This window comes from Neodiprion virginianus, chromosome 2 (assembly GCF_021901495.1).
Source record: "Neodiprion virginianus isolate iyNeoVirg1 chromosome 2, iyNeoVirg1.1, whole genome shotgun sequence".
Taxonomy (NCBI): domain Eukaryota; kingdom Metazoa; phylum Arthropoda; class Insecta; order Hymenoptera; family Diprionidae; genus Neodiprion; species Neodiprion virginianus.
This window is the reverse complement of record NC_060878.1, coordinates 1,765,918-1,792,769: the sequence shown is the minus strand read 5'-3', so window position 1 is coordinate 1,792,769 and position 26,852 is coordinate 1,765,918. Positions and strand designations below refer to the sequence as shown.

Here is a 26,852-nt window from a genome sequence, read left to right as displayed (position 1 = left end):
CGCCTCAATTATACACGATCAACCCTCTTTACGAGTTGTCCAGATTTTCATTGACTCGTTATGTTCGAGTTGTAATAAACCGATTGAAGAAATTTTTTAATCAGAGGATACGTAATAACATCATTTTCCGTTTTTGATGAGAGCCAGAAAAGATGTTTTACTCCAAGATGCATTGACGTGAAAATTGCACAGGTCTGCAAACAAAAAAAAAAAAAACTGGACAGGTTTTTTTTTACACCGTTTCTTACAAAACAAAAATATTAATTTTATTAATTTTTTTTTTTTTTTTGCAAACCTGTGTCACGAAGACGGTTACGAGGCAATAATTTCTCTTCTACAGTCAAGCAACGGGCATATCGGTTCTTCTTCATCGTCATCCTGCACAACTACAATATGGGGGATGATTCGTGTGAGATTTTTGTTATATAGGTAGGTAAATTATATTACAGTCGTGGGTCGCGCACCTTGCGGCAATGTTCTATTCCGGTGGCTTTTAACAAACGGTCGTTAACTGTTAACGACGCAGTTAAGTCCGTGATCTGGCAAGATGGCCGCAGCTGGTCGCATCTGGGCCAGACGATTCTACGGGTCCGAGATGCACGCCTCAGGATTTTATACCGCACATGCAGCAGCATTGCGTTTCAGACAAAGTGCATAACAAAATGCCGGTTAACCTGATTTCATTTAACTCGTATCAAATGCACACACACACACACACGTGCCTTGTACAAAGGATATGTAATTGCATTTTTCCCTTGTTCTTGTATCGCGTTTAAAATCGACTTCTTTGCGAATTTCGCAAAATACGATTTTACCCGACAAGTAAGAGATGGAAAAAAAAGAATATCTTGACATTTGATTAATTACTGATATATCTTTCTTCAAAGAAAATCGACTTTCCAAGCAGAGGATGGAAAGAAGAAAAAGAATACGATTGTTTCTTGCGAATTGGAAAAAAAAACAAAAAACAAAACGGAAGATTGAATATTAGAAAGAAAGAAAGAAAGATACGTTTATTTTTCTTCTATACGTACAACTTCCGGCGGTAAAAAATGAATTTTCTACGGAAATCGTATCATACCATACTTATACGCGTGCGAATGAAGAGATGAAAAGTTTATTTTGACAATTGTTTTCACCGAAGCTTATAAGAAGAAGGATAGTAGAAATTATAATTAGTCATAGCTCTGAGAATCGGTGAAAAAAAAGAGAAATTCGCGTTTCTCTACATTTACCGATTATAAACGGTAGAAAAATCCATTACAGATTTTTGTTATGTACAAAAAAAAAAAAAAAAAAAAAAAAAAAAAAAAATGGGTGATAATATTTATGCGTAAGTCTGTAACGCAGCGCATTATTACACCGGACAATTTGACGGTAGCGACGTAAAATCGTCAGGCTATCAATTGACGATGTGTCGAAGGGTTGCACTCGCGCTACATCGAACGGACATATGTGTATATATATGTGCAATATACATACAATTCTAGCGACTTTGAATTTTTACGACTGCGTGTGAGCATTGCCGAAACCACAGGGAGTGTATAAAAATCTAGACAGACGAGTGTATGCGTCAGTTTGATTCAGTGTGTTGGAACCGGTTAGAACTTTTCGAAACTGTGTGGATAATACACTTACGTACGTACTATACGTACATATACAATACAGGATTGAAATCGTACCGTGAAACGTGTGTAGGTATATACAAAATTTACCGAACCACGTATGCGGGGAACGTAACTAAAGTCTAAACTAAACTAAACGAAACTAAACGAAACTGAGGTGAGGTAAATACTAGAACCGAAAGAAAGTGAGATGAGCGCGAGACCGGATTGCTTAAACATTGCGGTCCCCCTCGAGTAAATTATTTCGCCGTCCCCACGGCGTTAAACCATGGATACACTTATACTTGATCGTCTTCCAGTCCTACGTTCCTTGGAAACATGCAGCTTAATACACTCGTCTAAAGGGTGTTTTTTTTTTATTTTTTTTTTTTTTAATTTTTCCTTTTTCCTTTCTCTTTCCCAGACCTTCTCTTCGATCGTGTAATTTTTCTCTTTATTCATCTTCCCGTAAACGTTTCAGGTCAATTTTGTTTACCGTTAAGTATCAATAATTCGGACTACACTCAGCGACAGGTAGGTAAATTTTCTGCCAAGTTTATAATAATACGTACGTGTATACGTAACACATTCTGAATCACCGCACGCGCGAAAACATATTTTTCAATTTAACGGTATTTCGGTATTTCACGTATAGGTGATATTTATGCGAATTACTATCCACCGGGCAAATGCCAGGAATAGATGTGAGAAAAAAAAAAAAACAAAATTTCAAATCGATCATTCGCATTCCGGCAGCATCGATTGATACGTATAAGTAATTGCAGGGGTGAAGAAATGGAACGAAGAGAGAAATGAAAATAACGTTATTTCGAGAAGACCTTCGAACATATAAATCAGCTTGCGCAAAATATCGAGATTGCCGAAGAAACACTGTCCAGATATTATTTCGTCTGCCTTTAGCGCACATACTTATATTATTATTGTTATTAGTTTTTTTTTTTCATCATTTCTCTTCGAGAGACATTCATCCGCCATTTTTATCACGAGGCGATGATAGGCCCCGTTTAAGAGGGACATTCGACCAATCCCAGAACAGCTGGAAACCAGAATAACAGGTTCAGGGAGCATGAAACAGCGCCGACTCCATGAAGCCTTCATTCGTACCTGAATTATAATGATAAACTGTGTAATTTGATCCGGCGCAAGGATTTTTTTGGAGTAAATATTTATTATACCTTTTATTCGAGTTTGAGAATGAAGCTAAAACTGATACAACATCTGAGATCTGATAGTGTCGAAGTTGGTAACGTTACTAGGAATGCAAGTTTCGAAAGAATCGTTACCTCGTACCTTTAGAATTTTATTCTTTGATATATATTCAGCCATATGTGTGTAAAAAGCAAAGAAATGCTCATATCTTGAAAATCCAACTCCTGGAACGTCGTTCGAAAATTCCGCACAACTGTGATTTCTTCTCACCGATTTCTTCCGCTACGTTAACGGATTACTAACTTCAGCCTCGTGACATCTTACGAAACATATTTGCGAATGAACCTAAGCTAAGGATCGTATTCTACCCTGTTTCCATGCCTCGGTCGAGCAGTAGGTTCAAGGCGTTTAAGCTGTAAACTAACGGCCTATTTGCGGCATTTCGGACCCGTCGCCACTCCTGAAGCTGTATAACAGCAGAAACCGAAAGACCGCCGATAAACCCTCGCTCAAGACAATCGCTTCCTGGCACATGTTACACACTCCTAGTAGCAGCTTCCATTCCTGATGCGAGAATTTAAAAAAAAAAGCAACCACTCCCCCCTTCCCCGGAAAAATAAAAAGAAAAAAGGAATGAAAGGAAAAGAAAAAGAACAGAACAGACAAAACTCTGTAGAATCGAAGTTTTCTGCACTCGTCTTTTTATAGGTGTCTAAAAGGTATCTTCGTGGAAAGTGACCGATTTTAGTACAGCATCTTTGATTTGTAACCGGCTTCGTTTACAATTTCTCAAAACGTGATGAACGATCCGGGTACTTATACGACAGTTTTTTCTATGTGTGAAAAATCTGACTCGTTAATTTTATTCCATTGTTTCTGATGTTGCAGCGAAATTAATTGGTACAAATTAGGGGAGAGAAGATAGAAATGGACCCCTTAAGGTAGGAATAACATTAGAATAATTTTAACAACGCAATCTGTTTGTCTTTGGTCTGAAAATATACTTCAAGCGTTATCGACATTTTTTAAATCTCATTCGATTGTGCAGGGGGTCCATTTTGTCCGCCTCCTCCCTACTTACAAGTTTGCATCGAATTGAATCGACGATATTTCAAAAGCCTGGTTTGATTCTCCGCAGGCGAGACGGAACGTAATTTTCGAAATAGTATATTGCGCAACAAGGAGAAAAACTCGGTCTTTCCGGGTCGAGCTTAAGTTTGCAACATAGAGTCGTAGGTGAGACGAAGTAGAAAATTGAAAATACGCGAGGCGAGAAGACGTTGTTGCGCACGATTCTTTATCCAACGAGAATATATCACGCGTTTTTTCGCGAAGCACGAAATTGAGGTTAGGATCGCGCAACGTCAGATTTGTTCGCAACGGCGCATGCGCGGAGTGCAGAAAATACCACTTTCCACACTCCCATGACTTAAGGGTGGTATTTTCATTACTCCGCGCACGCGCATTCGCAGACCGAATCTACCGTCGTAGAAACGGGTAATTTTTGTGCGGAAAACGCACTGCGCATTGAAAAACGCGTAAACGACACTCGCTCGCGTTGTATAAATATATTTTTCTACATAACCAGTCGCCGATATTCCCTCGTGCCCGTATACACTTTTATAGAATATGTCTTCTAGGAGGTGTAGGCGCGCGGGTTCGCCGCTCGCAACAGGAGTATAAAATTACGGTATCGTGTAAACAGCATCGCGTCGGCACGTGTGATGGCCGCCGACGGCACCCTGGGTGGGCTACCGCGTATGTTTTGCGTATTAGACGTAGACACGACCGTCTTCTCCGTCAGTTCTCCTCCAGACCTCGGTATCGAGAAGCTTTTACCTCTCTCTGATCTTCCTGAGATCCGTAGTCACCTCGTTGTACCTACAACCTTAAAACAGGGAAGAGTCGTCCAAGGGCGCGACTTTCGGATGCCCCGAAAAGTCAAGAATGTTTAACCACCTCGAGTACACGTAATTTCCAGATCAAATTATACGTGCAGTCGAGCGGAAACCGAGAAACGTTCCGTTACAACTCACTTCTCTTGGCCTTGCCATGGTTCTTAGTTTCCGTAATATTTTCGCGTAAGTTAAGACCCTGCCAAAATTTCTCCTCCGCAAAGGCAGAACCCCATCCTTTATACCGATTTCTTTCGGCCCTCCGGTTTGTAGGTGGAAAATTTTGCTCACTTCAGACCATTCGATACCGATATTTAGAAGCCTTTTGTGGCATGCGACACCCAGAGATTAATCAAAAGCAAAATGGAAAAAAGAAATTTCCTGAAAATATTGTCACTTTCTAAAATTTTTCATACTTTGGGTAAAAATTGAAAGATTCGAGGTTAATAGTGGTAGAATCGAAACTTGAGGATAAGATACGACAGACTCAGTGTGTACTCGAAGGGTCGATTTTGACGTTGACGTACGTATCTCCAAGTATCGAAGTCCACGTATCTGAAACACGAAAATGAGTTCAAAAGCCCCATTTTATACGCAATTATCAACAAAAACACTCAAACACATTTTCACTTCACGCAGAAAAAAAGAAATGGCACGAATTCAACGAATTTATTATTGCAGTTTAGTAGAATCCGTGCAATTCCTTTATTTCTGCGTGAAGTGAAAATCCGTTGGATTGTCTTTGTTCAGAAATTGTGTGTGGAATGGGCCTGTTAACCCTTTTAGTTACAGGGTGATGCTCAGAATCCCAGTCTTATCACAGTTTACTTACAACTTCAAATAATCGTTGTAACTTCGTATATAACCCGAATAACCCTCGAGTAACAAGTTTCGGTTAGAATCATCGAATTTTCATAGTCTTTTCGATTTAACGTCCGCCATATTGGATCCGCCATCTTCTGTTTATAAACTATCAACTTCCGACTTCAAATTCGTCATCAGCGAGCTGAAAAACCCACGATTTCACAAACTCGGGCCAAATTATTGAGTTTAAAAATGTGTAACCAAAAGGGTTAGCCACTTTTTCGCGTTGCGATACAACAACGTCTGAATCGACTAGGGAATACTTCGCGGTAAGTTGTAAAAGAAAATCTTATGAAATATTACACGGACGTGACTTTAAAAATTGTGTAACTTTGACCGTAAAATATTTCGTTTCGAGGAGCTTAAAAGCAATCGTAGATCACTTTTTGCCCATTTATTCGACTAGTTTTTCCACAAATTGCACGGCAGTGAAAATTTCACTTGTTTGAGATAAAATTTACCGTGAATTGAAATTGGAGACCATCAGGGATTATTGTGCAATATATAAGGACGAGTATTTTTATTTTAGGGTAAATATGGTCGGACCAAATTAGGGGTGATGCACGCTGCTGTTTTCTTTCACGTGTCCATCGTGGCTGGGGGTGGGTTTCTTTTTCTTGTTTTTTTTTTTTTTTTTTTTTTTTTGCGTGCGTGTGTGTTTTTGAAAAGGATGAGACGCACTCGACGGTGTCACACAAAATGTCACGGGTGCTCAAAACACGAGGAATATACCGTGCAGGAACTCTGTAATACCGAAAGAGAGAAGGAGTAACGGTAAACAGCAGCCCTTTTATCTGCTCCCGGTACCACGACCCTTGACCCTCGTCCTTAACTCACTGTCGAGGGCTGCGCGACGAGTGCAGTGTCCCGCAATAAATCAGCAGTAGCTCGCCTGAGGTTTTTCATTATTACGATGCGCGATGTCCTAGCCAGATAAACCAATAATTATAAATATTAGGGTGGTTCAGAAGAGGGCCGTTATTATTTATTTATTTATTTTTTTTTCTTTCGATACTTCACTCTTAATTCTCCGAGATTCTTGTAATTTTTCACCAAAGAGAAATAGCTCACGCAAAAAGGATTCGGAGGAAAAGAAATTGTTAATACTGCCTTAACGATGTTGAAATTTTTTATGAAGGCTATCTTCGGGAATTTCGAAATTTGAATATATCCATAAACGTTTTGTACGACATTAACAAAAGTTTTTGCTAAACCTGAATTGCGTGTAATTTTCTTTTAGTACACAAGATTCAGTTGTCGGTAAAAATAAAAAAATTAAAAAAAAAAAAAACCAATAAACATCACGTTTAAAAAATGAAAAATTATAATGATATTGATTCGCATTCCTCTGGTTTTGCGTGACCTTTTGTTCGCTACAAAGCGACAAGAGAAATAAAGATCAGTGAAATATTTTAATATTTGTTAGTTTAAAAAACTAGTAATTACGAATTTTAACGCGTAGATGTTTCGGTACTGAGGAAAAAAACCGCCCGAATCTCAAGTTTTTACAAAAACTTTCGTTTCGTTACACAAAACATAGTGACTCATGGATTTAAGGATATCTCAATTTCAAAATTCCCGATAACAATCTGTTTTTCAAAATTTCAACGTCGTCGAGGTGGTGTTGAAAATTTTTTTTGTGCGAAAAGAAAAGAAGAAGATCAACTGAGCGGGATCTTCCACGTAACGTATAATAAAACGGTCATATTTTGATAAAACCTTTCTTTTAACCTGGGTTGCCATGGTGTAAAATGGCAAATAATTATTTTCTAAAATACTCAGCCTAACGCATAAAACACGTGGATGGAAAAACTCCGAGTTAATAGTTAAAAACACACTCTAGATTATATCTGATGATCTAGAGTATAAGAGAGGATATCAGCACTTATAACAATTCCCGGCTACCGAGGATCTCTTACGTCGAATTCAAGGGTATATAATAGGTATGACAAGAATAAGGATGTGCGGAGAGAAAATCGTCTCCGATTTCAGACCCGACTCCTGGAAAATGTTAACCCTTCTCCCTCGGGGGCTTCAGCAGCATCCTTCTGCAGACGCAACCGCGGACAGAGGTTTTAAACGTCGAGATCGAGGACGACGTTCTCGCGGTAGGGTTACAAGGCACGTAGATTTTGGTGCAGCGAGGGGACGAGTAAAAAAGATGGCCGCTGAACCTACTCGGTCGGCGCATCTCTTTCGCCACGTCGTTTGAACGTACGCTCGGCTCTTCCTCAAAGACAAACAAACTACTCGAGGATTCATGGCCTCGCATGAGCCAGAACCGCGTTCACCGTCATCGAAAGGAGGAGAATCAACCGGGGCTATACACGAGACTCTACCAACACCGAGAAGATGACGAGTCGATGACTGGATATAACGAATAGTGTAGCTATGTCGGCCTGATTCAACAACCAAAATCACGAGAACAACCGCGTCGTTTATTTTTTGCCAGTTGTTATCACACTGTTTATAAATTGAGAGATCGATAGATCGTCATTTCAGGGGACGCGAACCTCGCAAAGATTGTTCTAGATCTAGGATCTAGAGATTGTTCGATCATCGAATTGATCATTATCCATCAAATTTATACCCGAAACAGTAATTTTTTGAAATTATACGTCATTCACTCTAGTTTTAGATCCATGTACATGTACATTATACTGGTTCATGTTCAAGTACAAATTTAATATGCACGATTACTTTTGGTTTACAAAAATTTCAAACACAATTTCGATAATCAAGTTTGCTGAAATTTTGCGAAATATAGCAAGTGCGCAGAACTGCGTTGAATCAAACCATTAACGGCAATGATAGACTTGGATTTATGCAATTGCGCAACAACGTAATTTCACGCTCCGTCAATTACACGTTTTGCACACCATACTCACGACGGCGATGTATATTTTCATCTTGCATTATCCGACCACTGAATGTTTAAAAAAATCCCAAAAAACAAACAGCCGACGTGCAGAATTAAAACTTTCCAAGTCACAAGGTAGGTACATAGATCGTTACATACGTTTGGCCACGATTCTTTTTTTACTCATATTATTGCACACCGAATTCGATAGAGAAAGAAAAAATAAAAAATAAAAAAAAAAATGGAACCAAATCACAAAAAATCCTTTCTTCCGCGACGAAGAACCAATCAAGCAGATATATAACGCTCGATTCGTTATAAAACCGAACAGTGATCCGATTAATTATAGTTACATGCTCGAAGTTCTGCGGGTCCTGATAACGGAGCTTTGCTGGTCGATGTTCGTCCGACTGTGAATAATTATCGAGCAATCGATCGTCACGTCGGTGAGATCAATACCAAGATGTCACGGACGCGTTGACAGTATGAAGTAGGTACGTGTCATGTGGCAGATAAATTTTTAACGGTGCGTGCGTCGCGGCTTAATTATCGATCCAATTAGATGATCCGGTCGATCGTGCGAAGGTGATACGTGGAATAAAGAATGGCGAAGCTTGCAACGGATGTGCGTCCCGAGGAGCTTGCAGCATCGTGTTATTAGAGAGTGTCGGGGATGATGAGAGGTGGGCGGAACTCCGGAATTCTCGGCTGGCCCGATGACTGGTTCTCCTCTCGACGAATAAGAGCGACGAGTCTTCCAGCCTCACAGATCCGTAGCCTCGTTCATCTCCATCCGTTGACTGAGGATAACCGAATCGACTCGAGGAATCATCCCACGCTCGATTCCCCCATGCGCGTTTTTAAATACACGAGGGTGTTACACAGGCTTCCGAAGTCTGTCCAGAGCGAGCTACGTGACTCGCTGCTTTTTGCTCTCAAACTCATTTCGCCGAGTCCGCAGACGAGCTTAAGGTTTACCGGGAAAATTCCACACCTCAAAATTATCGGCTTCATCGGGGAAGAGTAGGACGGACGGAAATTAAGATTCTACGATAGTGTTTTCTCGCTTTATTGTTGATTCTAGCCGCCTGGACTGTGTCAGCATCCGAAGAGTCTGAATATCGTTACTCTGCACGAGTGAGGATGGCGAAATAACAAAATCGAGTTTGGCTTTCCGATATATGGGGATGAGAACTTGGATCAATCTTCGAATCGAAAGAGTAGAAGCGAAGGGAACCGATCAGTTTCGAAACGGATTCGAAAAAAATTGGTCGGTAACCAGATAAGAAAAGTGCTCAATTTTTGAGCCCAAGGTATGTGTAACAAAAACCTGATCGCCATGAGGACCAGAACCGTACAAAGACAAACGGATGTGACTTTGTCTGCACGTTTAAACGACTGAAATTTCATTTGGAAATAATAAAACGAGTGACAAAGAAAGAAAGCCACACCATAATTTTAACGAATAATTTTGGAATACCTTCGTCCTTAGTTTCTCCTTGGTCGAATATATCGCTAGAATATAATCAGTCGGCAGTGTAAGGAAGGAAGAATACTGGTGATAGCTGAGACGGTTGTAGGCGTTTCTGACCACGCCTCGGTTGCCACCCATGAGAAGCCACGTGACCAAAGAGTAAAGAAGTGTGACTTAGGTTTAGTGAGACGAAACACTTATGTGGGAGCAGCTCAGCAGCCAGTCTCCACCACGAACCCCGCCGCGTCGAACCTAAATAATTACTCCCCGGGAAAAGATCGCGCAAACAATTTACTCGTATATAAATAATTACAAACTCAAGCCATTGTCCGAGCTGCCGTTATACTACACGGTGCCGGTTCGAATAAATGTTTGGATATATCCGAAGGACGTAAACAGTTGATATCCTTAGACGGGCGATATTTACACACTTTAAGTTTTTTCTCACACACCATCGCGGCCGAAGACGTTGTTCGTCATCGACACACGTATTTATACTCATTATCTGTGTACTCGCCTACTGTAGTGACATGGTGTTGGCACAATTTTCACTCGTGCTTACGTGATACAAAAACTTGACGGATATTCTAATACTACTATATAAATACGTGATATATATTTTTGTCAATGTGTAAACGCGTCGAACAGTGAACGGTGGATTTGATGTCAACGAATACAGAGTATCAAAGAGACTGATTTTGTGAAAAGTGACGTAATACAAAAGTGTTTGTGTCGCGTGGGCTCGAAGACTTGGAACAGGTACAAACGGTCAGAGAAAGTTGAAAAAACCGAGAGGAATATTACAAATCAACGTTCGGAAATGTGCGTCGAGTCGTCGCCGGGACGAGTTTGACGAACCAAAAAAGAATAAAGAAAGAAAAATAGAGGGGTGGATAGATTTGGTTCGTTGTTAGTTTGATATATACCAAGCGAGACACGCGTCTCGGGTAACGGCTTCAAAATTTTGCTCCACGGTAGCTCGGTGATAATGAAGAATGAGTCGGAGGGTGGTCCAAACGTCCTGCAGGAATCTCACGGGGCGGGAGGAAGCGCCGTTAATTCGGGAAGGAGTGGAAGCCAGAGCCTCCAAGAGTCGTTGATAAGTCCGTTATCCCAGGTGAGCCAGTCGACGGAGGCGCCCCGCAAGCCTGGAGCACGTCGTCAGGAGAAACCGCCTTATTCGTACATCGCGTTGATAGTGATGGCGATCCAATCGAGTCCGGGAAAGCGACTGACACTGTCGGAGATTTACACCTTCCTCCAACAACGGTTCCCATTCTTCCGCGGGGCTTACCAAGGCTGGAAGAACTCGGTAAGACACAACCTGAGCCTGAACGAGTGCTTCATAAAACTTCCCAAGGGTCTCGGTCGGCCGGGAAAAGGGCACTACTGGACCATCGATCCGGCGAGCGAGTTCATGTTCGAGGAAGGAAGCTTCCGGCGACGTCCCCGCGGCTTCCGGCGAAAGTGTCAGGCCCTGAAACCACAGTACCCTCAATACTTCGCGACGGCGACTCCCGTCGGTGTCCAGAATCCCGGTTACGAGGGATCTCTGGCTGCGGCTGCGGCGGCCGGAGCCGGAGCCGACTACGTTAATGGGTACCAGAACCAGTACCAGAACTACCAAGACTACGCGATGTACGGTCCGACTACCGGCATGACGGCGGATTGGGGCTACGCCGAGACGCCTTACAAGACGCCGATCGCCGAGGTCACCTACAAGACGACCGAGGTCACCTACAAGACCGGGGACCACTTGTACAAGAACAACGAGGCGCTTTACACCCGGGGAAACGAGGGCGGTGTTGGGGTAACCTTCAAGACCGAAGTGCCGTACCGAAACGGCACCGATCTTGCCGCATACAAGACCGAGGACACCGAGATGTCATTCAAGGGTAACGACTCCGATCAGATAATGTACCCCAAGAGCAACAACAACTCCACGGGATCGAACCCCTCGACACCGAACCCGGCCCACCATCACCAGGACTACTACCCTGCCCCGATATACAACATCCAAGGTTCCGTCCAGCAGGGATCATCCTCGAGCGGCGGATCCTCGTCCGGACTCGGGGTCTCTCACCCCCACAACCACACGCAACACTCTCACCCCCATTCCCATGGACATTCGCACTCGCATTCGCACTCGCACTCTCAGCCGCAGCCAGCCTCCAGCCCGATTGCAAATTCTAGCTCGAATTCAACTCACAGCGGATGCCAGACTCCGGTCGGCGTTGGAATCGCCGGTTCATCAAACTCCGCAACCTCCGTAGTAGCCAGTACCCACAACACGGATCATCACGGTAAGAATTTTCATTCATTACGAGTGTGTGGTGTGTCCGTGTTTTCATTTTCCTCATCGCCAAATCGGTTGCCGGTTACACCGACTCCGCATCCTGTCCGGCGGGACGATGAATCACGAGGTTTACCACACGTGTCAAGTAGGTCGTTTAACGCTTGGAACTTTTACCGAGTATGTACGATTCCCTGTATTATATGCGGTACGAATCGAGACTCGAGAATTCTATGGTAGGAGGAATTTAAATCCCGGATAAAGATATTCAAGGTATAAATTGTATGCGTCAACTAACTGTTACGATCAGTTAATGTTGTTGTGGTTTTCTCAGGTTAGAACAGTATTTGAAAAGAATTCAGCAGACTGAAGCTATTCGACCGTGACGATCACCACATATAATCACTAACAAAAGTCAATCAAGCCCGTTATCCGATTCGATCAATCTATAAGGATGTGTGGGTACAGTGATTCATTGCGCAGCGTTCTTAACGTGCAGTCTGTTCGGTTAAAAAAATATGTTACGGCCCCTGATAGCTCGTACTGTCAAAATAAACCCGCGCCGGGATTCTTACAATACTCGGCTCTTATCCCGAAGGAAAATAAGAGGATGAAAGGTAAAAAAAAATTGAAACAGGATTATACCAGGGGGTGTAGCAGTTTGTAAGAATAGGACCTATAGACTATAGAATCTATAACAGAATTTCGCGTCTTCCGTTTCCTCTACGTACATTCCTCTGCTGCAGTTCGGAGGAATGACGATGGTCGAGAAAGATTTTCCACCAGCACAGAGTGCTGTCGACAGTTTCAAATTTCACGGTCCGGCGCCTAAAAGCTCGTAAACTGTAACAAATTTTCCACATGGCCCCGATACGACGTGAAACGGTACGTCACGAAACGAGCAGAAGACATCGTCGCACTTGGTCCGTCGCCCACCCAGCAGCTCGTGACGAGGGTGTTCGAAAGGGCGAAGCTTACGTCGTGCTGGACCCGGATAATTCCGAGATACCGCGACGACGTTGACGACGACGATGCCGATGGTGATCACGAGGCGGGTTCCCTGCAGTCCGCGAGGCAATGGAACTTGGAGCGTTTGTCGCGGGCGCACTTAGGGTGCGAGATTCCGTAACTTTCCGGGACGGTTGACAGGGCCTATTAGCCGGGGTGACGGGGCTGTCACGCCCCGTTTCTCGTACTCTCGTAACTCCCGGGTCGTAAGTTAACACGTGTAACGCTGTCGCGACTCACATCCATCACTCTTCCTCATCCTCTTCTTCGTATACCTACCGCTGCAGCGACGTTGTTCCTATGGTACGAGATTTATTTAGCGCGCTGGATGGAGAAGATCGAGCTCAAACTCGCCCCTGCAGCCACGTAAACGATTCAACCCGTAATCCTGTACCTGCAACGTCCCGAAGGTGCGTTGGCGCGATGTTCACATGATGATGATAACAATGATGATGAAGTGTATTTGGATCTCACGTACCTACACCACTATCGAACGAAATGAAACTGGAATGTATATAGTTATAACGTTAGTGAAGTGCTACTGCATCCCGTATACACCAAAACACTGTACCTACTACCAACGATAAAGGTATAACGAAGACTTGACTGTAGAGTCTCTACATCCAGTGATCAAATTTCACCCTAGATCCACTTGTCTCTGTACAGTCTCTGCACTTACCTACAAGGCTGTAGTGGTTCTCTATTGTTCAGTGTAACTAAAAGATCAGTATCTGTGCGTTAGGCTCACTATGCAGTAGATTCCATGTTACCGTCCATGTCGAACACGCCACGAGACCGCGGTTTACTCTGAAACGTGCGAACATAATCGTGGTGAGATTTGTAGTTATGCAAGTATGAAAAACCGCACGACGAACAGCAAGTACGTATATCTATGCATATTCATACATGCAAACATAAGCGTGTGCATGTATGTATGGATGTATTTGTCCGTGGACGGAGAAGCTGGCGGTGTGGCTTACTTAGCGGGCATAAGTGTGATCCGAAACCGTTTATCGCCCAAATATTTACGACTACGATAAACAAGATGTTCCCTAATCTACTACAGAAGACGCGGAAAGATGTAGACTACCCGCGGCACGCACAAAACGTTCACGGTGATGGTGATGGCGGTGGTGGCGGTATAAAGTTGAGATGAAAATTTAGTGTTCAGTACTGCATGGCATTATAGAAGGATTGCCGCGTATAATCTATCCGATCCAATTTTTAAATACGAATCGATGAAAGCCTTTCAATTAATTCGTAGGTATATAATATTGCCAAACACAAAGCCAGGTACCTATCAGGTTCTAATTTGATTTATGATTTTTACAAAATGGATTTTTGGTCCCGTTTTCGAAACTGCTGCACGAATCGTGTTTGTCACAAGCACAAAATTCAAGCAATAATGATACGACGACGACGATAATGATATAACGATTTGGAGGTTATATAGAGAGAAGGATATTCAAAATTTGTCGACGTGTCAAGATGATTGGTACGTATGTACCTATCCATATAACTTGAATGATCGAGGTCAAAAGAAGACCGGACTTATAATCTATTATATGTTGTAGAATCGGATAAACGCTCCATACGTCAGATCGTGAATTGCAAGAGCAGGCACCTCGCGTGGGCGTGGGGATGACTGGATGACTCGCAAAATGTATCGGGACACGGTTTCTTTTAAATCCGTTTTAGTCGCGGCCGGTTATATAGGTACCTACCGTCGTTTAACAGAGTCGGAGGCGTATTAAAGCGTTACGGAATTTGAGATGGGAGCCGTAGGCAGCGGCCCAGGCAGCAGCTTGTGTAGTTGGGCAATTTTCTTTACGAAACGTAAACCAACCGATCCACGTTCTTGCTGTTTTCTCAAGTCGTGGATATTTCTGGCACAATCGGGTCTAATTGCAAACATTGGCAAATCTCTGTCTCTTTCTCTCTCTCTTTTCTCATCTGTCTCACTGTCCTCATGACGTCATCCTCGACACAGTTTCACACTCTGCAATTCATCCAGTACACAGTGCACTGTGCAGTGTACAGTACGGTATAACATGGTTTAGTTACATGTTTAGTTTCATTTCATTGGTTAGGTTACGTTAGGTTAGGTTAGGCTAGGTTAGGTCAGTGGTTCGGTTAGAGGTGTAGTTCCATTTCATTGGTTAGGTTAGGTTAGGTTAATGGTTCTATTACAGGTGTAGTTCCATTTCATTGGTTAGGTTAGGTTAGGTTAATGGTTCTATTACAGGTGTAGTTCCATTTCATTGGTTACGTGGATTAGGTGTTGGACTTTTTTTTATTCATGTTAACACGATCGTTTAATCATTTCTCCTTCGGTTACACGCGACATCACGGTGACGTCATGTATGAAAGATGAGAAAACCGCTGTTATACCTATTCTCTACATGATTTCATCTAATGACTCTATACCAACGTAGCACTGATAGACACGGTGGTTCCCCTATTTCCTGAAATTCCATCATGATTATACCGGAGGTCGGTCGTGTCTGAATCTATTCACTATGACCATACCACTTCCCGACACCATGTATGACATACAACGTACCGTCAGATTGAACGTTCTGCAATAATCGGAGCGAAGAAAGAAATATTAAAAGAGAGAAGAAACCGTAGATGAAAAAGGAGTTGAAGAAAGAAAAAGAGAATTTAAAGGAAAGATAAAAAATAAAAGGAGTACGGACGCTGTCGGGGTATAAAATTCCCTGGCACATGGCGCCTCCTCCCTGTCTCCGTCCCTCCCTGCTGGCTGGTCTGCACCAGCAGCAAAAGCAGCGGTAGCAGCAACAGCAACAGCAACAGCAACAGCCCCACGTGCGCCTGAAGCGGGGAAAACGCGCGCGAGGCTAGCGCATTTCACTCATTCGAGTCCGTGAGAGACTTTGACTGGCAGCTCAGAGCGAGCCTCAAGGACCACCCGCGACGCCTATAACCCTGCTCCATACACTCGCATTTGTGCTTAATATGTTATACCCAACGATTGTATACGTGCACGTAATATTGCGCATGGACACTCCATTCTACGCATGATCGATGCTCGTTGTCAATGCGGATACTGGAATAGCCATGGCTGATGGGATCGGGATCAACTTGAGAAGATGGACATGAAAACGAGTGGACATTGACAATCGGGAGAAAATATAGATTCAGCGATGTTAACGGGTTTGGTTTTGTATTCATCGACAACTTATTGTTGGTATGTGTATAATAAGTTGAGCTGCAGGATGAATGATTGGAATCTGAGAAGTTTGTCGGATTTCAATTGCCAGGGTCTTTTTCGTCTCAACAATTGGAATTGGATGGATAATAGGGTCCTTCATGATGTAAGGAAATGAGGTGAAACAATACGCGTACGCTTTAGTTGAACCAATCAGAGAACATATCCAAGGTGACGTCATGTAGGCTCGATATTTTGTCCCTTAATGTTTACATTATCATTTTTTCAACTTTTGACTGCACAAACTGGCAATTTTCAGCAAACAGAATATATGAAAATAAATAAGTAACCTCAAGTAACCTATTTACGTGATTTCTGTGACATCATCTTGGATATGTGCAGACTGAGCGAAAGTCAGTCTTCAGTCATGACACACCTTATTTCCTTACGTCATGGGGTCCTGGAAGGCCTGATAAAAATTAGAAAATTCCTGCTTTTATATTAGAAAATGTGAGAACACAACTTTTGTGAATCATGCCGAGCATGATTGCGTAGACGAAAACGGAACCGATAACATAGAGAACACAACGGCACATCAAGAATCCTAAGCGTTGATAGCCACAACACACTACGAAAAAGATCTGGTCTAATCAACAACTTTACTATTAATCATTCTAAGGAACTGGTTTCGTCGCCAAGTAGATTTTGGTAAAACAGATCAAATCGTTTGAAAATATTACAGTGTAAACCAAATAATTTGGTAATGTCATTTAGATGTATTGTATTGCCAATGTCAACCAAATATTTGGTTGATTCTGGTAGTGAGTTGTAATCGAGGTCAGTGAAAAAAAAGAAGTCGTCCAACCGCATAAAGTATAATTGAAGAATACCAAATTTCGTTTTCTCCATAAGCATACCTATAGTAGGTATAGTCACACGTACCAAAACAACTTGTTCAGCGTCTTTCGTCGCGATTAATTCTAATTTAAGGTGGTCATAAATTGCCAAAAATGGTCCTCCACTCCAAAGCAAAACTTGTACGTTATACCCACGTCGCCTTTATACACACACACGCGCGCGCGCGCGACATGTTCCAGGATAGAAGGCATTCCGTAACAGCACAGGGTTTCCACATTGGAATATATAGTATAGGAGCGTCCGTACGCTGCACGACATGAAGTGGAACGCACTTGAAAGTTGAAAGCTCTTGAGATTGAGGCTCCCCTTCGCGTCCCTCGTCATCGTCATCATCATCATCGTGACCCCCAACCAGCAACGAGGCCATTACAGGACTGATCCCTATCAGGCGATGTTAAAGCACTTTCCATTTTTCAAATAGAACTCAACAAGAGTGTAAGCTCGAAGATCGTAAGAACGAAAACAAAAACGCGGACAGTGCGAATGCCATCCCTGTACATCAAGGGGTCGATGGTTCCCACCATCCAAGCTTTCCGATTGGTCGATCAAACTTTGGAAACCAATCAAAATGCTTGGATGCTGGGAAATGTGAAAAGTGAAATTACTTAATCGACCCCCAGTTACCAAATTCCTCTTCTTCCCTCGAAGACGGACCATTGCACGACATGACACACCAACTCCTTCTCCTCTTTCCATATTCTCTGCACCTTCTAATATCTCCGGCATTGTCTGCTTGCAGGTATGCGAATGCAGTGTTCAAGCTCAAGCTCAAGCAGTTCGGGGGGTGGTTTGGTCGAGAGGAAATCGTACCTTCCGCCACCGCCGTCTTCGGTCCCCTTGAGTTCTTTGAGCTCGCTGAATTCCCTCAGTTCGCTGGGCGCCCTGAGTCTGGGTAACCTGGGTAACCTGGGAAACCTTGGCGGCCTCGGAAACTCGGTTGGCAGCCTAAACGTTCCCACCTCGGTAACGAACATGAGCATCGGGGCGAATAACATCGCTCACACCTCGACGCCACCTCCGACAACGATGTACTACGATCAGCTTAAGTACCAAATGTGAAGAAGCACCTGAAGCGGTTCACAAGCTGGCCGCAACGGCTTAAGTTAATCGCATATGTATAATATACAGGGTATTCCAATACCACTTCGACCTAGGTCCGACCTTTGACCTCTCGGATTGGGCCTGCAATTTTTCGTACGATTGTTCTCACTGTGAAAGGCACTCGGTTTGTGTTTTTTTTTTTAGATTTTTACGACTCGATTGAAATTTTCTACGATTTTTTAAAACTATTTGAATGATCGAGACGATTTCAAAATTTATAATAATAATCATGTAAATAATTGCGGGCCCAACCCGAGAGTTCAAGGATCAGACCCAAATACAAGTGGTATGGAACACCCTATACCCAACCCTGAGATATTTCTCCTTGTTTATGACGTAGTAATGTATAACATATTTTCGACGATGACAAGTATGAAATTAGGGCTTGGCACGGGTGTACAATTATATAAATAATAAAATAACTTTCGCAAAAGTATTATAATAGGGAACGGTAAATTGTTATCGATATTATATTATTATTAAATTAAATTATATAAACGAACAAACTCGCGTACTAATTCTAAATAATATCTTCATTTGAAATATGCAACGCGTATTGAAGATATGATCCTCTTCCTGCAACCCCATTTGAACATTTTACTTATACCAACATCAAAATTAAAATCTTCATTGGAGGGTAATTCGCGCGCGTTCTGCAGAGGTTATAAAATATATGGAGGATCGTCAGTCCTTAGTGCCAAAAAGAAAGAAAAAAGAAGAGAAAAGAAAAAAAAAAAACAACCAAAAACCAAACAAATCCCAGTTTCTATAAATCAAATTATAATTTTAAGTAGGTATATATTAACTATTAGGCCCAGTCTACTATTTATAAAGTGATTATTCCGATTTGATTGGATTTTACGATTATTTTCATACTTTGCGCGACTAAAATGATCTTAATATTGTAGGTCACTGAATTTGTCCGAAACTCAGTGATAACGTCGTTGGAAAAAAAAAAAAAGAAACTGCATGGTTCCATTTGAAAAAGTCGAGTCAACCTTGACGTTGCTCCAACAACGAACAATATAACTTTAATATAAAACATTTTTGGATGTATCATTGACAATAGTTTGAGCGCTATTGCTCTGTAACACTTTAAATGCCTCACCCTGTATACATATAGGTAGACAGCTGCAGGCTGCGTACTTTCACGTAATTAAATACTTTAAATACTTCGTGTATGTGTATAATAACAATAAGGAGTGCAAGAGCGGTAGACTTCAAGGGTGCAAGATTAGTTAAAAAAAATATCTATACTATACGGATAAAGTTATTTTCCCATTAATTCAAAAGGCTGCATCTCATCTTCCGTAAGACAACGGTCTTTTATTTTTCACAAGTTTTCGGATAATGAAATAATTCGAAAAAAAAAAAAAAAATTACAAGAAAAAGAGAACAAACCCCTTCGTTCATACACTTTTATGAATAACTAGTTAACTTACGTCATATTTCACCCTTGAAAGCTACTTAAACAGAAGATAACAAATACTTCCGGTATACCTGTGTATGCACCGCGTCGGCAAAGTTACCTATGACTGTTGTAATTAACAACAATAATTATAACAATAATAATAGTAATAATGATATCAATAATAAATTCAAGTGAAACTTGTTTCGTAATGTAAATATTACGCCAACTCTTCGTAATTAATAATAAACTACTATACATATATACTTTGCGTGCATACATGCGTTATATACGTGTGTGTATGTGTGTGTGTGTGTGTCTGTATATATCCAATATATATATATATATTGGAATTTGAAAACAATAACGATAATGATTATTATATAATAATAATAATTTTAAAAATGAATCGTCCGCGATGAAAGGCGGTGAGCTTATTATAATACAAGTACTGCACGTGGTGTACCTAATTATTATACATATTATGTTATTTTATTTATATATAGATATACTATATTATTATTCTTATTATTCTTATTATTATTATCATTATCATCATCATCATCATCATCGTCGTCATCATTGCCATACGTAACATTATAATTTACCATTAATTGTTAAACGATCAGTACTATAACGAATAAGCCAAAGTATCATCGTATAAAATAAATATATATATGTGGAAAATTAATGGTCTCTCCTAGATATCACCTATTGTTGTTTAATTAAACATTTGTCATTCGCAAATTTTACTCTTGCGGATATCGGAATGCAAATTTTTCAGATAATGCTTTTTTTGTTTATGTCAATTTTTGCGAGTATAAGCCCGAGTTCGGATACGGAAAAAAAAATTTTCATCGCTATTCTCGCAACGGTTGAAATATTATTGGGAACTATGTTTTCGTTTTTCTCATTCCAAATGAATATCGTTTAATCGGCTCGGGAAATGGGACGGAGTTGAGGAAGAAATATAAAAATGAGACTTTACGTACATATTATACCTTTGCCTTTTGACTATGCATGCATGTTACACAGGAATACTGATTAAAGTTCCTGTATATATATATATATATATATATATATATACACATATATGTAATACGCCATTAAGCAGTATATCACTATACGTATAGGTATGTATACGAGTGTTGGAAAAAAAAAACAAAAAAAAAGTTGCAAAGGTGGTGGTATAAGATCACCGCATTGCTTTTGAACACAAAGGTTGTCTCTAATTAGTTTCCTCCTGAGAAACACAGAAAAGAAGAAGAAGAAGATGACGATGACGAATAAGAGAGAAAGAAGAAGACGAAAAAAAAAATAAAATAAAAGTTGTACGAAGTGTAGAAGAATGAAAAGACTAGGAAATGGAACAAAACGATCGAAAAGAGGTACATGAGAAAAATCAACGAATGTATATACGTCGACTTGACGATGCGACGCGACGGGACTCGACGTCCTGTTCACGGCTCTCTTTCTCTCTCCTTCTCTTTCTCACTGTCAGTTCTATAATAAGCGGGGATGACGCCTCGAGCTTTTCAAGCCTCGCGGATCAACGCGTACCTATGTATGTATATAACATACATTTACTCATCTATGCGATATATATATATCAAAAATAGTACGTTACGAGTGTGTGTGTGTGTGTATATATATGAGCAAAGTGACATACGCTGAGAGAAATTCTTAGTTCCGGTTACCGCTGAGTCCTCAACTATTTTCATTTTTTACCACAGTCGAAAAACATAGTTCTGGGCAGAAAATGAAAATTAGTTTTATAGCTGTTACCGGAGAGTTTGGTATCCGTTGCTGTTCTTTCTCGTTACGATCACTGTTGCTGTGTTTTCTTGCAACTGTTGCGAAAATTTAACGCTTGTGCAAGAATAAATTGACGTTAAAGCCTTATTTAACTAAAAAAGTAGAGTGAACCGGAGAAACTGATTTTGCGTTGCAATTACGAAACAAGAACCGACAGTAGCGCAAAAGGGTTAGGCGTACTTCGTTTTTCGCAATTTCAACGATATTCGAGTAGTTTTTTTTAACGATAACTGTTTTATTGAATTCTTCTAGTTACTGTAACGAATGAAATTTTTCTCAGTGTACAATTCACGCATGCACGTTGCCGTTATTATATTAGACGTATGGACAATGTGACAGAATTTGAAAATTCAAAAAGTTCCGAAAGCGACAAGTTTTGAATTTTTTGGTGGTTAAATTTTAAAGTAAAGAAATCAAGCTCTGTTTGTTTTTGACGCTCAAAGTCCCGAAAGTTCGACAAAGAAAAGATTGAAAAATTTGAAAAATCGACTTTCCGACTGATCCAAGATTCTTAGTTCCGTGAATTTCACCACTCGGTGAAATAATTTCATCGCTTTGATCTTTCTTCGTTTTCGATTTTCGATATTTTTACGTTCGGAATCCTGATAACACTGATTTTTTACACCCACTCGTTGAGTAAACTACGCTTTCTGAGTATATTTTAATTTTCGTAACTTGAATCTTTGAAGTCTTGGATTTCGTAGCTTGCCGACCGTTCGAATATTATCATCAAATATACTCGAATTAAAAAATGACACCGTCAATTAATTTCCAACCGTCGATCGTCGATCGATGCTCCGTAATTTACAGGGCTGATGGCGATGACGATAAATTGGATAACGCTGAAGGAATCATGATAAGCTCGAGTGCGGTTAACCACGTGGAAATCAAAGAGCATCAAGTGAAAATGAAAGACGTGTCAAGAACCTCGCACCTATTTACGTGACTATTATTCAACGCGTCCTACATCGAGCAGTTGTTGTCACAACGGGTCCTCTTATCGCACGTCGCGGTCGGTCAAAAACTAACCGCATCTTCGTCATCCTCCATAGCTATCCCCCCATACACGAAGCACAAAGTAGGTACACAATCGGGAAACAACACGCGACATACAGAGAAAAAGCTCAACTCCGTGCTCAAATCGTTTACGCAGAAAGGACAATTAATATGAGTAATAATGAAGTGACGCGGACGTTGCGCGAAATTTTTTTTTATCAACTTTCCCGATTAATCATCCTCCGCGTTATCCTCGTACAAAAACGCATATTACTCGCAAATTAAAAACAATCGTGCCAATTTCTCTATCGTCTATTTTTTTTTTTATGTTTTTTTAATTTTTTTTTCTTCCATTTCGTTTTCACTTTTTCAAAAAATATATGGACTTGTGTGATCTGTTATCAATTATAATAGCTTCAACTACGATGGCGAAAATTCGAGCTTTAAATGAAAAAATCATACCGCAAATGAAAATAATCACACTTTTTGTATTTTTTTTTTCAAAAAAAAAAAGAAAAAAGGAAAAGAAGAATTTCGAAGATTCATATCTCAAGAACACAGAAACGAAAAAGATCCCCAAAAAATCGTGAAGGCTCCTCTCGTTACGTGTAATCACCCATAAAAATTTCGACGGTGTTAAGAATTCGAATTTTTATTGACGTATGTTTTTGACGGAGAAAGTCACACGTATACTTATATACCTATGTATATGTATATATATATATGGTATTGCCTAGTTATGTATACGTATATAAGTTTGACAAGACGCGCAAGGATTATTCCTGCGGGAAGTTGTTTACGTTGGTCCTGCCGAGTGCAGATTCCACCCGAAAGTCTGTCATAAAAGTCTGCCGGAGGGTAAGTTTTTGGGAAAACAAAGAAACTAAAGACAAGAGCTTTGCAGAGAGATGAAAGAATAAAAGGAAAAACGCAACTGCGGGCTGGGTTAAAAAGAGAAAAAAAAAAAACCGTAAAGGTGGAAAAAAATAACAGAAACGGGGAAAAAATCCTAAAACCCGAAAACTGCAACGTGTTGCAGCATAGAGTTATAAAACATTACGTGCGGAACCACACACATGTGAACAAATGTGAAAATATTTACAAAAATTTTAATTTGCAAATATAATCTAACCGAGTGATTTGACCGTTTGCGCTCATTTTCAGTAATAAATTTTCTTATTATTATCAAAATTCCGTTACTGCGTCAATAAAGAATATATTTACTGGGGGTGATAATCCACAAAACTTTGTCCGACAGATGAAGCAGAAAAAAAAAATTAATAAATTACTGAAATTATTTTGCAAAAAGTAACTCAAAGATTTTAGTACTTTTAGCAATATAGACGAAAGAATTTGATTGTGAGATCGGATTTACACTGTGGGATAATAATCCGTTTTAAGGATTACTGAAATAATTTTTCAATCTCACGATCTGCAATAATATTATTATTATAATATCATACGTAACTAGTAAGACTATATTCCAGAGTATATGACCGGGTTTTTTTTTTTTTTTTTTTATTTCTCAATGGGAAAATTGAATTTTTATTCTTCGAAGTTACGCTGCATTCGCGCGCGTGCCAATTCCCGGTTCCTTTTCCTGGCAAGCATAATGAGGTCGTCATCTGGCAGAGCATGAATTGCAAGACTTGTACATCGCATTGTGAAAAACGGATTAGTGTTCAAAGGTGAAGAAAGAGAAAAGTAGAATTCAAAATCAGGTTGAGAAATAAAGTGAAAGATGAATGAACATTTTCAACGAAATTATAAATTGTCAATAAACTCTTCCGCCATTAAGACGGAATACTGTAATTTACGAAATTTCGGTTTCATATGCAAAGTTTCAAATAAAAAATACGAAATAATCGATCAATCTTTTTTGGCTCGAGGTTTTGACTACACGACGTAAGATGTGTAAACATATCTCCGTGTAATGCCCGACCGCAAACCGTAATTCATAGTCATCTCGCCTGCATTACGTGTGAATAAGGAATTAATTCACTCACGTAAATGGACATGAAACAATATTATAATATACATATACATTATAAATACTCGTGCATAAATGCGGTGTGTTTAGATCATAAGTATGATTTTCGTAACATAATTTATACATGAGAGATGGTTAGCGGATGACGGTGAAATTTGTTTCGTCTGAGTATAACAGATGACGTAAAACGAGAATTCCCCGTGCAAAATTTATACAACTGTTAAGGTCACGCAGTACTCCTACCCTTACCGACCGAGGAAACTCAGGCTTTTTCCTCCTACATTAAATAAACAAACGAACGGGAAGGGTTGAAATTTCGAAGGTACGTCGGTATTTCGTAAAGAAATTCAGAAAAGTTGCTCATATCCCAAAAATCTTTCCAAAATATATAGTTTTTCGACATGTGTTACTATTTTCACATAACACCCTCAACATTACATTGAAACAGTCCCACGATGGCTCATTATACTCCTCATTCTGTTCGGAATTGCGCAAAGTGTCTCAGCCATGCAGTTTTTTACCCCTCAAATACGGTACAAGTGGGAATAGTAACAAGTGTAAAAAATACACACATTTTTTTCACAGTTTTTCGGATATAGATAACTTTTCTGAATTTCGCTACAAAAGATAGATGGATGCACCGTAGAAATTTGAACCCTTTCCGGCGTTTGTTTGTTTAATATAGGAAGAAAAAGGGTGAGTTTGCTCGGTCGGTAAGGGTAGGCGTACTACACGACCTTAATGACGATTAATTTTCCTTTCAGTTCAATGACTCAATGTGCGAGATTGATTCGTCGTGATTCGGTTAAAGGAAAAACGATGACTCGCATATAAATATCAAGATATTACAGGTGCATCTGTGTTTATTATTTCAACTCTCATCATTTTGTAATTTCTACGGAATCTCAAATAATAATCTGGCTAAAATCCAATCGAACAATGAAAATAAATAAACCAGATATACTTCGACGTTTCTCACGAAGTGAATAAAAAATTATTCAATATTTCTCTGATCACGACCGAACGATAATATTATACAAACGTGACAAGATATTACAACTAATGCGAAAAATTGTAACAATTTAACGATCACTTTTTATTACGACGAAAATAAATACTTCACTGTATTTCCTGTACATATATATGTGTGTGTGTGTATGTATATATATATATATAAATTAAAAATCAAAGATTTCACGAGGATCGAAGATTTTTAAATTACGTATCGCAAAACCATCTCTTTCCCAAATTCTCTCTACACATGCTTCGTCATCGTTTCGGAATTTTACCGTTCCAATTTTTCTTATTTTTCAAATCACTTTAACTTTCTCTTCTTTTTGATAAAAGTATTTTTATGAAAGGGATATGTTGCGTTACGTGTGCGTATATATACATATTATACGTGTATAAAAAATATAAAACTGCTTGCTATCCGGTGGACAATCGAGATTCTCGTACCATAACCGAGACACTGTGTGAAATAACGCGTCTCGAAATTTTCACGACGACGTGCAAGCCGAGCTACTCCCAGCAACCGATGACAGCGTCTTCCTTGCCTGCCCGGCCGGCATAAGGCGCGTCGTTTAATTTCAGAATTTCACCATAAGAATTCCGATATGTGGTCTTTTAACCGTTTAATTCATGCTGGGACGCTCGGCGTTCCACCTTTCCTGTTTTTTTTTTACAGCTTTTTGTTTATTAAACTTCTTTTTTTTGCAACAACTGCCGAGTTTTTTGGTTCCGCATGGTCCCTGAAATATCTCTAAGCCTAACGAAAAATAAAATTATACATACAAAATTTGTCTATTTATTTATTTATTTATTGCGAAAATATCAAATGTGAACAAATAGTCGAAATTCGTACTTTTCGACGAGAAAAAAAGCACTTTCTGCTAATCAACCATGAAAATCCGAATGCCAATAAAATTTTAAAGAATTTTTTCAAAATTGATATTCTTGTTGTTTTTCTTTGCCCGACATGTTGGATCTGCCATTATGAATTTTCGTATTTCAGCGACCCGAAAATCCCACGCATGAAAAATTTCAATCGAATCGCAGTTAATGAAAAATTTATGCATGAAAGGATTAACGTAAAATATAGTCTCTAAGTATGTACAACAATGTATCAAAATACGATAATGCGAAGAAATTTACTCTTATCAATATCGATCCCATCGTCCTCCGCATGTATTAAATATTGGGATTTTACTTCAAGTTCAAGAAGAAGAAAAAAATGAAAACGAGAATATGGGAAAAAAAGGTACACGAGAAAATGAAACCTCGC

At 40.1% G+C, this 26,852-nt stretch overlaps 2 protein-coding genes across 2 annotated transcripts in view; one reads left to right on the top strand and one right to left on the bottom strand.

Annotated features, from left to right (window-relative positions):
- The window catches only part of LOC124298662 (uncharacterized), a 148,972-nt gene that overhangs the window by 81,814 nt on the left and 40,306 nt on the right, over positions 1 to 26,852 (bottom strand). The window lies entirely within an intron of this gene.
- On the top strand, positions 10,077 to 18,484 carry LOC124298659 (forkhead box protein biniou-like). Its single transcript, XM_046750966.1, has 2 exons — positions 10,077 to 12,170; positions 17,998 to 18,484. Exons 1-2 carry the CDS (start codon positions 10,856 to 10,858, stop codon positions 18,315 to 18,317), a joined length of 1,635 nt encoding a protein of 544 aa, XP_046606922.1. The 5' UTR covers positions 10,077 to 10,855; the 3' UTR covers positions 18,318 to 18,484.

Bases quoted from the DNA above. Each gene is read 5' to 3' on its own strand.
- LOC124298659 (XM_046750966.1), top strand. From the start codon at position 10,856: ATGAAGAATGAGTCGGAGGGTGGTCCAAACGTCCTGCAGGAATCTCAC. The intron at 12,171-17,997 runs GTAAGAATTTTC...GTCTGCTTGCAG, and splicing joins CCACAACACGGATCATCACG to GTATGCGAATGCAGTGTTCA.